The following is a 14,977-nucleotide window of genomic DNA, read 5'->3' on the forward strand; positions in this document are numbered from 1 at the left end:
CGCCAGTCCTGAGACAGGTCTCTGCCATCCTTCCTGCACCTGGGCACCACCCTTGTGGCCGTGGCAGACCTCTGAAATGACTCTGGTGGCTCTGTCCCTCCTCCCAGAGTGCTGGAGGCTGACTTGAGAACACCTTGCTGTTGCTCAGCTTTCCCCTGACCCGCCCGGCCCCACGCCAGCCCCCGGTGCTGGAGAATGAACACCAGGAGTCACCCTCGAAGGCAGCTTGCTTTATTCTCACGATGCCGGCAGGGGGCGGGGGTGGGCAGCCTGTCAGCCTTCCATCTGAGGCTCTCTGAGCCGGAAGTGCCCCGAGGCCAGCTCTCACTAATGCACAGGTCCCTGAGGGCTGCCCGGCCCACACTGGCAAAGTGGGGCGCAGGGCATCTTCTCCCCAGTCAGCCCACCTGGCAGGGCCCGCCTGTCACTCAGCTCCAGGCCGCTCCCTAGCTCTGCGTGGGTCGTGTCACCAAGGTCTGCTGCTACTCATGGGACTTGGCTTCTGGACCTCTCACACCACTCAGGAGAGAAGCTGAGCTCCAGAAGGCGTCTGGCACAGCCCTGGGCTTGCTTCCTTCTTCTTGGACGGGCACTGACCCTTCAGTCCCCGCAGTCGCCGGGGAAGGAGGTGACCTCCAAGGTGAGCCTGGCAAGCCACATCGGAAGCTCCTGGTCCCCACACCTCAGAGCGGAGACCACCTGCAAAGCTGCTTCCCATTCTTGCCTTCATTCCCCCACCTCCCCTCCCCCCATCCCCCTCCCTTGCTTCCCCCCACCCCCCTCCTTCCCAGGTATCACTCGGGGATTCCACCTCTGTCAGGCTGCCTGAAGGAGCTGCCAGCCCTCAGAGCAGGTCCACAAAACAAACAAACCAAGAAAACAACAATTGGCAAGCACAGAAAAGGAAAAGAACCACAAAAATCAGGGTTGCCTTTGTCTACAAGTAATGGACATTCTCTTGTGCTTAGGACAGTCTTCTTTTCAGCTGACTTCCCTGTCCCCAAGTGCCCGCGCTGAGAGCGCTCTGCAGGGAAGTGCGTGTGTCTGCGTGCGTACATGTGTCTGGGCTCGTGTCTCACACACACACACGCCTACGGCTGAAGGGGGGACTGATAAGGGTCTGCCCCCAGGCCAGCTGTTGATGTGGTCGCTGTACTTGGGGAGAAGGAAGTCACCGATGGAGAGAAGCATCCCTCCTCCTTCAGGGGCTTCTGTCTGGTAACAGAGTCCCACGCGCACACGCAGACACATGCTAGATTCTACGGGAGAGCAGAAGACGGGGTCCCGGCAGGCTCAGTGGCCCTGGGCCAGGGCGGAGGACCCGTGCCCTGGAGCACAGCCGGGCTCAGACGGTGGTGACGGAGAGCAGAGGGTTGTAGACGCGCTTCCCGTCGGCCGAGCGCGTGCCGTGGGCCAGCATCTCCTGGATGGTGATCCAGTTGTCCAGGATCTTCTTGCTCCGCTTCTTCATGGTTTTGCGGTGGCTCAGCGCGATGATGTTGAGCTCAGCCCTGCTGTCGCCGCTCTGCTCCCTCAGGCACTCGAGGCGGCTCTGCAGCATGAACTCGCGCCGCCTCCGCTGCTCCCGGGCCCGGAGCAGGTGCTGCTTCCGCTCCTCCTTGCTCCAGTAGCGGCCCATCTTCATCTCGCTCACCGCGTCGTCATCGGTGGTCATGCCGCTGCGCTCCTCCCGGATCTTCAGGGCCCGGGCTTTCAGGAGGCGGTCCCGCACCGGCCGCTTGGCCACGTAGCGGGTCCCGTCGCTGCGCACCTTGACCTTCCACTCCATGCGGGGCGCTTCGGTGGCCGCCGCCGCCGCCGCCGCCCCACCCACCCGAGGGCCACTGGCCAAACTCAAGGCGCCGTGGCCCAACTCTTCCAGACCGCGCGGCGGGGCCAGCTGCACGCAGCTGTGGTAGCGCTCGCCCTCCTGGCCCTGGCCGCGGTGGCGCCGCGACAGGTAAGGGCTGCCTTCGGGGCCCACGCGCTCCAGGGTCACCCCCGTCTTGGGGCCGCGGCGGACCCGCTCCTCCGAGCGCTGTCTCCGGCCCACCTCGGGATCCCGGGAGAGGGATCGGAACTTGGCGGGACTCCCCTGCGGAGGGGCAGCCTTGGGGTGGGCGGCAACAGGGTGTCCGGAGGGGGTCCGGTTCAGGTTGGAGTTGCCCCCGGCGGTCGCCCGCCTCAGGGGGCTCTCGGGCAGCGGCTCCGCCAGCAGCGGGGTGCTGCGGCAGCTCTCACCCGTGTTGTAGGCGCTGGTGCTGTCCTTGTCCGACTTCTCAGGCAGCTCGGAGATGTCAGACAGCTCGTGCTTCTTGGGCTCGCCGGCCCCCAGGTCGTAGAGGCTCTCCTCCTCCAGCAGCCAGGCCTTCATGCAGCGCTCACGCAGCTGTTGCATCTTCTGCGCCCGCAGGATGTTGCGGCACTTGAACTCCAGGTGCCGCAGCTCCTCCTCCAGCACAGCCATCTCGTGGCCCACGCTCTCGTTGCGGTTGACATCCAGGGCGCCGTTGCCGCCGGCAGCCCGGGGAAAGAGGAGGCCCAGGGGGTTGCCATTCTCCAGGTGGCACTTGATCTCCAGCAGCTCGCGGTAGCGCTCGTACTCCTCATCCGTGAGGCCCGGCACGTCGCCGCCACCCAGCCCCGCGCCCTCGGCCAGCAGGGAGTCCATGCTAAAGTGGAAGTCGCGGCTCTGCAGGGCGTCCCCTTGAAGGCCAAACTTGCGCAGGGGCCCGGGCGTGTTGGCGGTACTCAGGGGCTCGTCCCCCAGCAGGTCGTGCTCAGAGCTCTCCTCGTTGCGCGTGCTCTCATCCGTCCGGCCCACCCCACTGTCCAGCTCCTGGCTGTTGCTCAAGCCTGGGCCCGCATCAGGGGCCCCTTTCTCCTCTTCGTTTCCAAGCTGGAGCTGGAAGATGAGCCCCGCTCAGTCTGGGACCCACCAGTGGGGGCGCCGTCGGGGGGAGGATGGAGATCGGAAGGGCTTTCGGGTCTGGTCCATCTCCTGCAGCCCCCCAAGCCCCTCCTTCTGCCCTCCTGCCCACCCTCCCCGCCCTCCCCACCACCGCCCTTCCTCCTTCCTCACCTGCTGGGCAGGGGGGGATTTCAGCTTCCGCGCCCGCAGGTCCCCCTCGTTCTCAGAGCCACAATCGTCCAGGAAGTCGTCCCGGTCACTGTCCTTCCACCGCTTCGCCAGCTGCAGAGACAGGCCCGTGCTGTCCCCACTGCCTTAAGGGCCTCCGCAGACAATGACCCCACTTGCGTCGAGGTCCCAGCCCACTCAGCCATCAGAGGCCACAAAGGGAAATGGGCCTCGGACGCCCCCCCGCCCTCCACCAGTGCCAGGTTGTTGGCATGTTTGTGCCCTAGTCGGCAGCTTTCAAGACAGAAAGCCCCATGTCAGGGGACCCAGGACGCCCTACCAGGCACACACACCTGGCTCTCAGGCCGGGCCACCAGCAGGGAGATGTTGGTATTCTCCTCCTGGCTCAGGATGGCCACTGCCTCTTCCCGGTTCTGGACGTCCACACCATTTATCTGTGGCAGGCCAAGGGACAATCAACGAGGACACCAGGGCTGGCTCTGGGGCAGGCTCCAGTTGAGCTACAGGGGTCCCCTTGCAGGGAGCTCCGAAGCGAGCACCCTGGGCCAGGACAGGCTCTCGAGCGCTGGCAGGATGGAGACAAGTGGAAGGTGCCGGGGGCGAAGACAGCCTGGCCCACACAAGAGCGCACGTGCTCAGAGAGCGGCGTGGAGCAGGACACATGCTCACGTCTGGGGCACGGAGGGACAGGCTGCTAAGGGGCCCGAGCAGAGACGCCAGCAGAACCCACGGGCATACGGGAGCCACCCGCGTGGTTGTGCAGGAGGGAGATGAGTCCTAGCCCTGGTTTCAGGCATGGCGGGATGCCCGGCATCAGGCTGGGCTCTGAGCAGGAGAGAGCTAGAATTGGCTAAGGAGAGCTGGCGGGGCCTGCCTGCCCTGCTCACCTGGATGATGCGGTCTCCCTCGCGGATGCGGCCGTCTTTGGCTGCGATGCTGTTGGGATTCACCTGCAAGGCACGCGCATCGTGGGGACTCGGCCCCCTCCCTAAGGTGCCCGTCTGGTAGGAAGGGGCAGCCTCGCCTCAGAGGCCCCAGTGTGAACGGAGGGCTGATTTTTTGAGCATGGCAAAGTATGGGAAAGTACCCAGCACCTGCCAGACGGGTGGCGGAGAAGAACCCCTGTGATTACCAGGAGGGCTCCTGAAGGACGTGGCGGGAGAACAAAGCCTGGCCGGACCACATCCTGCCTTACCCCGCAAGGCCCCACTGTTCCACTACGGGCACAGGTCTCCTGGGGACGACTGCCTGGCTGGGCACACACCGAAGCCACTGGCTGCCCTGGCCTCGCCGGCTGGCAGCCTCCCTGTGACGCTAAGCTGGCTCCTTATGGGCCGCCTCAGAGCCCTGGGCAGCGTGGCAAGGCTGTGGGGATAGGATGGCATGGGAGTCTTCGTGTGCCTCAGCGCCTGCCACCGCGGTGCCCCGGCCCCCTCATAGGTGCTGTACAGATGGGCACCCAAGTCCAGCTGTCACGTCCCAGCACACAGGAAGGCACACGGAGCTCCACTGCCTTCTAGAAGATCCCAACCCCCCGTCCCGCCTTCATACCTCTCCAACATAGATGCCCAGGTCCTCCTCGTCATCCGTGCGGTAACAGACCATCAGGCCCAGCTTGTCCCGGTGGCTGGTTTTATACAGCTCCACCTCCTGCCACAAGGGGGATGGACAAACAGAGGGAGAAGCTGCAGGGACGGCAGCCTCGGCCCAGCCTCACCCCCCGGACCGTGTCACCTGAGCTGAGTTTCCAAAGGTCTCTCTTACCATCCCAAATGGCACGTGTGTCCTGTGGTGTCCCCTACCAGGAAATGCCCAAGACACACACAAGACACACAGGACGCACAGCATACAGACATGCGTGGGACACAGACTCACCAACACACACTGACAGAGGGACCTCACCCGTGCCCTCCCCCACTCAGCCCAATTTGGCCCTTGAGCCCTTGAGCCACGCGTGGGAAAGGGCCGCGAGGCCCAGCCGCCTGGGGGTTCAGGAGCCAGGCCTGAGCTGGGCTACAGACAGACGTCCCGGGGCTGGCGCCCAAGGCTGGCCACCAGCTCACCTCATACTCCAGCTCATCCATACGGTCTGCCTCCTGTGGGCCGCCCTCCATGAACTCCGCCGGGTCATAATACTCATGGCTGATGGGGGGGCTGCCCAGGAGAAGCGGGGCGTCAGGCCAGCCGTCTGCTCCCCTCCCTCCCTAGCCCCGGCTCCCAGTGCGCTCAGCATGGAGCCCTGCTCTGGGTGCAACCTCGGGAGGCGGCGGCCCAGCTACCTCTTCTGCATCCCCTCCTTCTGAGCTACATGCATCTATGCAAAGAGCGGGAATACTTCTTGAACAGGAGCGTGAGGGCATCTGCACCGAGGACCCAGGCATGCCTAGCTCTCCCCGCCCCGCCCTGTCCCATCCCATCCCACCACATCCTGTCCTGTCCGCTAGCTCAGACTCCTCTAACCATGCCAGCCAGCAGGGACCGACTTCTCCAAACTGCGGATGCCCCTCCCACCTGGCACTGGCCCCACTCATGCAGTGCCCCCAGGAGTTATCCAGGCCCTGGAGGATTGCTGGGGAGCGGAAGAGGGCCCAGTCTCTCTCCGGGGGCGGCCCTCCTTGCCCCGAGGCTAAGCTTGGCTACTGCCAGCCCCGGGCCTACCTCTGTGGAGGAGGGGATCCCGGGACGACCTCCCTGCCGCCCGGGGTGAGTCTAGCGAAATGGGTCAGCGCTCACACAGTCGTGAGCCACGAGGCCCGGATGAGAGGCCCTTCTTCCGAGCGGGCCAAAGAAAGACGCCGAAGAGATGGAGAGAGTTCAGAGCAGGGAGAGGAATGGGACAGACAAGGATGCGAGAAGGTTCAAGGGCTGATGCTTGTGATGCAGAAGACGATGGGGCGGCAGAGGAGGAGGAAGGATGGAGGAGGAGGAGCCGAGGACCTCAGCCTTCCGGCAGCAAAGGTCCCGGGACGGTCCTCCCTCGGCCCTGGGGGTAGATGCAGTGGGGAGCCTGCGTGTCAGGACCCCCAGGCCCATTCACCAGCTGGTGTCCAGCCAGAGGCTAGAGGCCCGGAGATTCCTGAGCCCTGGAGGCCAAGGAGCCTGCTTCCTGCCCGGGGGCAGCCAGTCGGGGTCTCCCTGCCACGCCCAGAGCTGCGACAGTGTGGCCTCTGGGTGGCATGGGGCAGCCGCCCCAGGTGGTTTGCCCTCTCTGGAGGCAGGGCCCGGGGCCCTCCTGAGGGCGACTCACAGCTCAGACGGGACGTACGGCTCCAGGATGACCATGGGCGGGGTGGGTGGGCGCAGCTTGCCCAGCGCCATGATATGCTCGAAGGTGATGTCGGTCTGAGTGCCACTGTCCACCAGCTGCAGGTCGTGGGAGGAGCCATCCCCCCGGAGGCGGGGACTGCGTCTCAGCACCTGGATCACCAGGGGCTCCTTGGAGGCACGCAGGGCCTCCAGGGTCTGCTCCTGAGACAGCTTGGAGAGCTCCTTCCCGTTCACCTGCGGCAGAGACATGACATGTCCCCGTGAGGACCCGCTGAGGCCCTGCTTACCCCTGGGCACCCTCATTCCAGGTGAACCCCACTTCTCAGCCCTGCCCCCGCATGGAGCCTCGCCCTAGATCCCCTTCGGCCGTCCTCCTCCTTCAAGCAGCACTGAGGCCAGAGCTGGTGTGAGAAGATCACGGGGAGCCCCCTTGGCAATGACTGAGCATCTGCTGGGATCATCCAACATATCAAGGTGGGAGGGAGACCTTGACTCCCTTCTGCCGACAGGAGTCGGTCAACAAATGGGTTCAGGTGGGAGAGTCCAGAAGAGCAAGAAGGCTCAGAGGAGGACAGGGTCTCTGTCCTCAAGGCAGCAACGACTCACCACAGAGAAAAGGCCAACACACACCGAGCCTAAGAGAGGTGCTGAGGAAGTGGCCCTTACAAGACCACTGTTGTCCCAGTCTTCAATTCTCACAGTGCCACCCCCTCCCCAGGAGTCTCCGGAGAAGGGGTTCTTCACAGAGATGCCCAATGCAATTGCAAAATCATGTCTTCCGGGCTGCAAGGAACAGGCCAGCCCTGGATGTCGTTCCAGGAAGACGGGCTGTCAAAGGAAAGCACAAGGAGTCCTAGGGACCCCTGGCCAGCCAGTGGCTCCTCTGATTCATGGAACCCAAATAATCACCTTGCTGCTACTTGGTTATGTCCTTGTAGATAGTAGTTTCAGTTTTTATGTTCCCCTCTCTGTAATCTTCGCATGGTCAGAAAAGATTTTTTTAATCAGGTCTGTCTAATTATAAAAAAAGACAGTCTCGTTGTAGAACATTTGAAAAATACAGAAAACCATAAGGAAGAAAACAAAAATCACCCACCATCTCAGGGACGTAAAAGCTGTGAATGTGTTGGCATATTTCATTCTTGCTCTTTTTTCGATTTGTGACTGCAGGCGCCCCAAGGCCTGGAGCACGCCAGCCTGCGCGTGGACCATCCGTTGTGTGTTGGCTTGGTCCCTACTGTCCATCACTAGTGGTTTTCAATTTTATTATAAAGAAGGTTGCAGAGACACATTTTTTGTATGTTCTGTACCTATTTTCTATGTATATCTTTGTGTAATCTATGGTTGTTATGTTAGAGAAATTTTCCAAAAGTGGAATTATTGGATCAAAGGGTATCAAGGAAACAGCTTGTCAAACAAGAAGGTATTAGTTGTAAGAATATGGTCAGCACAGCCCAAGAGGATCAGGACAGCCGGAGAGGCTGCAGTTATAAAGGAAAGAGGGAATGGAGGCCACGGGGCTGAGTGCATGGGAGAAAAGGGCTGGCTGCTGATGTGTATTTGGGGAGGCGTGTGAAGGGCGGACTGGCAAAGGCTGGGCACCAAGGGAATGTGAGGACTGGCCTTGAAGCCCTTAGCAGAGCCAAAACTGTCAAGAAATGCTTGAGGCAGCAAGCATTTGACACAGCCAGTATCGACCTTTCAATGGAACAAACTTACAACTAAATGAATTTTATTAAAAACAAAGGCAAGAGGCTTCCCTGGTGGCGCAGTGGTTGAGAATCTGCCTGCCAATGCAGGGGACACGGGTTCGAGCCCTGGTCTGGGAAGATCCCACATGCCGCAGAGCAACTAGGCCCGTGAGCCACAACTACTGAGCCTGCGCGTCTGGAGCCTGTGCCCTGCAACAAGAGAGGCCGCGACAGTGAAAGGCCCGCGCACCGCGATGAAGAGTGGCCGCCGCTCGCCGCAACTAGAGAAAGCCCTCGCACAAAAAACGAAGACCCAACACAGCCCAAAATAAATAAATAAATTTAAAAAAAAACAAAAAACAAAGGCAAAAGCAAACATGCATGTTCCTTATATAAACACCAATATTTAGCATTTAACTCAACCCTCACGATTCACTAAGAAAAGGAAATTCAATAAAGTCGGGCAGATGTGACTACAGGAAAAACTACCTCCAACGAATCTGGCTGCTTTCAGAACTTTGGATAAAAGAGAAGTCAGTTTTACTGAAACCATTTCCTCTAAGATCAAGAACAAGACAAAGTTGTCCACTCTCACCACTACTATTCAACATAGTTTTGGAAGTTTTAGCCACAGCAATCAGAGAAGAAAAAGAAATAAAAGGAATCCAAGTTGGAAAGAAGAAGTAAAACTGTCACTGTTTTCAGACGACATGATACTATACATAGAGAATCCTAAAGATGCTACCAGAAAACTACTAGAGCTAATCAATGAATTTGGTAAAGTAACAGGATACAAAATTAATGCACAGAAATCTCTTGCATTCCTATACACTAATGATGAAAAATCTGAAAGAGAAATTAAGGAAACACTTCCATTTCCCATTGCAACAAAAAGAATAAAATACCTAGGAATAAACCTACCTAAGGAGACAAAAGACCTGTATGCAGAAAACTATAAGACACTGATGAAAGAAATTAAAGGTGATACAAACAGATGGAGAGATATACCATGTTCTTGGATTGGAAGAATCAACATTGTGAAAATGACTATACTACCCAAAGCAATCTACAGATACCATGCAATCCCTATCAAACTACCAATGGCATTTATCACAGAACTAGAACAAAAAATTTCACCATTTGTATGGAAACACAAAAGGCCCCGAATAGCCAAAGCAATCTTGAGAAAGAAAAATGGAGCTGGAGGAATCAGGCTACTGGACTTCAGACTATACTACAAAGCTACAGTCATCAAGACAGTATGGTACTGGCACAAAAACAGAAATATAGATCAATGGAACACGATAGAAAGCCCAGAGATAAACCCATGCACATATGGTCACCTTATCTTTGATAAAGGAGGCAAGAATATACAATGGAGAAAAGACAGCCTCTTCAATAAGTGGTGCTGGGAACACTGGACAGCTACATGTAAAAGAATGAAATTAGAACACTCCCTAACACCATACACAAAAATAAACTCAAAATGGATTAAAGACCTAAATGTAAGGCCAGACACTATAAAACTCTTAGAGGAAAACCTAGGCAGAACACTCTATGACATACATCACAGCAAGATCCTTTTTGACCCACCTCCTAGAGAAATGGAAATAAAAACAAAAATAAACAAATGGGACCTAATGAAACTTAAAAGCTTTTGCACAACAAAGGAAACCATAAACAAGACGAAAAGACAACCCTCAGAATGGGAGAAAATATTTGCAAATGAAGCAACTGACAAAGGATTAATCTCCAAAATTTACAAGCAGCTCATGCAGCTCAATATCAAAAAAGCAAACAACCCAATCCAAAAATGGGCAGAAGACCTAAACAGACATTTCTCCAAAGAAGATATACAGATTGCCAACACAGGAAAGGATGCTCAACATCATTAATCATTAGAGAAATGCAAATCAAAACTACAATGAGGGGCTTCCCTGATGGCACAGTGGTTAAGAATCCGCCTGCCAATGCAGGGGACACGGGTTCAAGCCCTGGTCCGGGAAGATCCCACATGCCGTGGAGCAACTAAGCCCGTGCGCCACAACTACTGAGCTTGCGCTCTAGAGCCCGCGAGCCACAACTACTGAGCCCGTGTGCCACAACTACTGAAGCCCGCGCGCCTAGAGCCCATGCTCCGCAACAAGAGAAGCCACCGCAATGAGAAGCCCGCGTGCCACAACAAAGAGTAGCCCCTGCTCGCTGCAACTAGAGAAAGCCTGTGCGCAGCAACGAAGACCCAAAGCAGCCAAAAAAAAAAAAAAAACTACAATGAGGTATATCACCTCACACCAGTCAGAATGGCCATCATCAAAAAATCTACAAACAATAAATGCTGGAGAGGGTGTGGAGAAAAGGGAACCCTCTTGCACTGTTGGTGGGAATGTAAATTGATACAGCCACTATGGGGAACGGTATGGAGGTTCCTTAAAAAACTAAAAATAGAACTACCATACGACCCAGCAGCAATCCCACTACTGGGCATATACCCAGAGAAAACCATAATTCAAAAAGAGTCATGGGGCTTCCCTGGTGGCGCAGTGGTTGAGAATCTGCCTGCCAATGCAGGGGACACGGGTTCAAGCCCTGGTCTGGGAAGATCCCACATGCCGCGGAGCAGCTGGGCCCGTGAGCCACAACTACTGAGCCTGAGCGTCTGGAGCCTCTGCTCCGCAACAAGAGAGGCCGCGATAGTGACAGGCCCGCGCACCGCGATGAAGAGTGGCCCCCACTCGCCGCAACTGGAGAAAGCCCTCACACAGAAACGAAGACCCAACACAGCCAAAAATAAACATAATAAATAAATAATAAATAAAAATTAAAAAAAAAAAAAAGAGTCATGTACCACAATGTTCATTGCAGCTCTATTTACAATAGCCAGGACATGGAAGCAACCTAAGTGTCCATCGACAGATGAATGGATAAGGAAGATGTGGCACATATATATGATGGAATATCACTCAGCCATAAAAAGAAATGAAATTGAGTTATATGTAGTGAGGTGGATGGACCTAGAGTCTGTCATACAGAGTGAAGTAAGTCAGAAAGAGAAAAACAAATACCATATGCTAACACATATATATGGAATCTAAAAAAAAAAAAAATGGTTCTGAAGAACCTAGGGGCAGGACAGGAATATAGACGCAGACATAGAGAATGGACTTGAGGACACGGGGAGGGGGAAGGGTAAGCTGGGATGAAGTGAGAGAGTGGCATGGACATATATACACTACCAAATGTAAAATAGATAGCTAGTGGGAAGCAGCCGCATAGCACAGGGAGATCAGCTCAGTGCTTTGTGTCCACCTAGAGGGGTGGGATAGGGAGGGTGGGAGGAAGACGCAAGGGGGAGGGGATACGGGGATATATGTATATGTATAGCTGATTCACTTTGTTATAAAGCAGAAACTAACACACCATTGTAAAGCAATTATACTCCAATAAAGATGTTAAAAAAAAAGAGAGAAGTCAGTTTTTGAAATAAAGTACCAAATATAGATGGTGACCATCATTATAAATATTTTCTTGTTTTTAATCCTAGAGTGACTATCTTTTGTATCTTAAACTACCATGTTTCTTCAGTCCCTTGAAATACTTACTAAAGAATCTCATTGTGTGAACTTTAAATAAATAAATAAATAAAAATAAAAATAAAAACAAAGGCAATGAGTCCTCCAAGCTCATGGCTTTCTAATTATTTTACTACACTTTTATCTGGTCTAGTGTGTCTGGAAGGAGACACCATAGGACGGTGTGCGACTGTGCATGTCTTCCCATCCCCGCGTTCAGTGACATCGGGCTGGTGGCCATGGTAGGAGTATTTACACCACGGAAATCGACAAAGGCTCCAAACGAGGGCTTTGGGTTTCAGAACATTTACCGGCTCCCCACTGCCCTTAAGTCAAGGGCTCCTGTAAGAAGCAGAAGGGTCAAGGGCCAAGAGCTGTGCTAAGGATCTTTGACCGGGGTTGGTGGGGGGCGGGGGGCGTTTCGCATTTTCACTATGTGCAGTGGGACGCTCAGGTGACACTGGGAAACACAGGGATGTATTTCTCCCTGGAAACGTTACCCAGCAGTAGCGTTGCTATGGAAACTGGGCCCAGGCAGTGGGAAGGGAGTGCAGGGTGGTCTGGGATGTCAAGAGGGGGATGGGCACACACACCACAGAGCAGATCGAGGCCACCGGAGTGATGCCCCTGACAGCCCAGCAGCCTTCCCCTTGACCCACGTGGCGCTGAGCAGAGGCAGACCTCTGGGTGTGGAGGCTTGGAGCTCCTGGGCCACTCCTGCAGAGAGCGCCTGGGGCTCCTTCAGCCTCCTCTCTCCTCCTCAGCAGTCACGATGGGCCCCAAGAGCTAATGAAGGTGTGTGGGACCAGGACAGGTAAGACAGGAGCCCTCCCAGAAAGGATGAAGGCTACCAACAAGATGGGAAATGCGGGGCAACGGGCAAGGCGGTGCGGGCCCAGGCACACGGTAAGGATCCAGTGTTCTGCCCCTTCTCGTCCTCACTCACCCTACGGCCATGAAGAAGAGAAAGACTCGCGTGCACCGGCAAAGCCACCATTCAGATGGCCCGGCTCCAGTCCCAAAATGTCTGAACCCAAGCCAGCTTCCCTTCAGAGTCCCCCTCAAGCTAAGGCCCCCATCTACACATGCCGGGGGGCACTCCCCACCTACCCGGCTGCCACTGCTCTAAACCCACACCAAGCAATTCAAAGTAGATCAAAGTCTTAAACAGACTGAGCTTTACAGACTGAGCTTTAAAACTACCTCGGAGGCGAGAGAACAGTGTCTTTATGATGCTGAGATAGAGAAGCAATTCTTTCTTTTTTTTTTTTTGGCCATGCCTCGTGGCATGCAGGATCTTAGTTCCCCGACCAAGGATCGAACCTGGGCCCTGGCAGTGAAAGCAGCAGTGAAAGCGCCAAATCCTAACCACTGGACGGCCAGGGAATTCCCTTAAGACAAAACATGGGCAAACAAGAATGGAAAAGATAAATTTGACTATGTTAAAATGTAAAACTTCTGGACAACAAAAGACGCCATAACTACAGTGAAAAGATAGGATAGGCTAAGAGAATATCCTTACAAATGCACAGAACTGATACAGGATTACCCAGAATAAAGAATTCCTACAAAGCACTGGGAAAATACAGACCTCAGCAGGGAAACGGGCATTCCAGGAAAAGGAAGCCTGAACCCACCCATAAGCTTGAATTGATGCCCCTTCGGGACGCTGGGAAGCGAGCAGCGTCACCCTAATAGCTGAGCGCTAGAAAGAGCCGAGGGTCTGCCGTCGGTAGAATGGCTCCAAAGATTGTGGTGTCGTCATACATGTGGTTTGTGACAACACGCCTGCTTATGAATAGCACACGTAGTAGAAAATGTGCCTCAGAATGACAAACCTGAATCCCCACGGACAGAGAAGGGGAGGAATGGGGTCAGGGGTGGGAAAAACACCGAGGCCAACAAGGCCCACATCGAGGCTGGGTGGCAGTACACGCGCGTGCCGACGTCATTTTTGATGCTTATACTTTCCCAAACTCAGGAAATGTTCCAGAACATCTCCACGCAGAGGGGCAGCCAGGGGGAGGGAGGCCAGCCGGGGAGCTCTTGCTGCCGTCACCCATTAGGATGCAGAATGGGTGAGACTTGGGGGCGTGGGGGCACAGAGGTTTCTGGCCTGGGTGGCTATAATACTGGCAAGGGTGCCATTACTATTCTTACTAATAATAGCTACAAACCAATAATAGTAGCTACCATTTACTAACGGGCGACAGTGTCCCATTCTGCTCTGAGCGCTTTACGGCCAGTACTATGAAACAGGCACTAAGAGTATGTCCACCTCACAGACGAGGAAACTGGGGAGGTTAAGGGATTCACCCGGACAGGCCCACCACGGTCAGCATCTCAGGCTGGTGAGGGGCAGGGAGCGGGCTCAGCCGGGACAGCTTCGAGAAGCCCCCTCCTTGCTGTATATATAGTAGGGGCTGGGGGCGTGTGGGGGGTGGGTACCCATGGGGGGAAGGGTGGGGAGGAGTGGGGTGAGAAGGCGGGGCTTCGGCTGAGGTGGGGGGCTCTGGGCAGGTGGTCTTGGTAGGGGCGTGGGCTGTGGTGGGATGGCTTGGTGGCAGTGGGGGTAGGTCTAGGACCCTGCGTTGGACTCTCTTCCTCTTGCAGAGGGTCTTCTCCGCCCCCTCCCCTCGCCACCTTCCCCCTAAGCACTCCAGCAAAGCTTATTCATTTCTGGGCTCCCTACCCCCGCCCTCGGCACTCTCCTGCCCCCTCACACACCCTCCTTCTTGCTGCTTGGACACCTGCTCTTCCCCTCCCGCCCCCCTCCTGTCACCCACACTCACTTAAGGCCTAGCGACCACCCAGGGAGAATGCTGAGCAGGGGGTCTGAGGGTGACTCGCCTTCCATCAGGCTCTGGAGGCCGCCCGAAGGCCTGGCCGGATACACTCACACCACACCTCGCGTGGACCTGGGCTCAGCTTCACCAGGAGCCCTTCTAGTTCAGGGAGAGCAAATACTTGCTCGCTGAGCCCATGGTCAGGAAAATCGATTCGAAGATGCTGCCCAAGGGGACCGCCCTGTGGACCGAAGCTCCAACCCAGACCCAGCTGGGCTGGAAGTCGCTTTGCTTCCACTGAGGACTCTGCAGAAAGGTGCCCTTGCTTTGCCGGGGCGGGGGGGGGGGGGGACCTGCGCCTCAGAGGCGCCTCTTTGCCCAAATGTGGCCCAGGTGGCCCTCCCCCTCCCCTCGCTGAGGGCCTGATTCCCGTTTACCTGGAGATCCCTGCCCTGGAAGCAGCTGCGAGCCTGGGCTGGGGCGCGGGCTGGAGAGGTCCCTGGAGAAGCAGCCGCCTCCAGACTCCCCCGCACTGCGTCCCTTGCACGGGCTGACCCCATCACA

At 56.1% G+C, this 14,977-nt stretch overlaps 1 protein-coding gene across 5 annotated transcripts in view; it reads right to left on the reverse strand.

Annotated features, from left to right (window-relative positions):
- Positions 1 to 784: 784 nt before the first annotated feature.
- PDZD4 (PDZ domain containing 4) overlaps positions 785 to 14,977 on the reverse strand; it is a 29,974-nt gene continuing 15,781 nt past the window's right edge. For 2 of the 5 annotated variants that reach the window (XM_057537730.1, XM_057537734.1), the window contains exons 2-8: positions 6,348 to 6,601; positions 5,164 to 5,254; positions 4,652 to 4,750; positions 3,988 to 4,050; positions 3,433 to 3,534; positions 3,083 to 3,193; positions 785 to 2,905 (exon numbers count right to left, since the gene is read on the reverse strand). In XM_057537730.1, coding sequence (XP_057393713.1) covers positions 1,346 to 2,905; positions 3,083 to 3,193; positions 3,433 to 3,534; positions 3,988 to 4,050; positions 4,652 to 4,750; positions 5,164 to 5,254; positions 6,348 to 6,601 — 2,280 coding nt within the window. In that variant the 3' untranslated portion in view covers positions 785 to 1,345. Of the gene's footprint in view, positions 2,906 to 3,082; positions 3,194 to 3,432; positions 3,535 to 3,987; positions 4,051 to 4,651; positions 4,751 to 5,163; positions 5,255 to 5,833; positions 5,911 to 6,347; positions 6,602 to 14,977 lie in introns of those variants that run through there. The other 3 variants (XM_057537731.1, XM_057537733.1, XM_057537732.1) reach the window with 3 other exon arrangements.

The sequence above is a fragment of the Balaenoptera acutorostrata genome, chromosome X, assembly GCF_949987535.1.
Source record: "Balaenoptera acutorostrata chromosome X, mBalAcu1.1, whole genome shotgun sequence".
NCBI lineage: Eukaryota > Metazoa > Chordata > Mammalia > Artiodactyla > Balaenopteridae > Balaenoptera > Balaenoptera acutorostrata.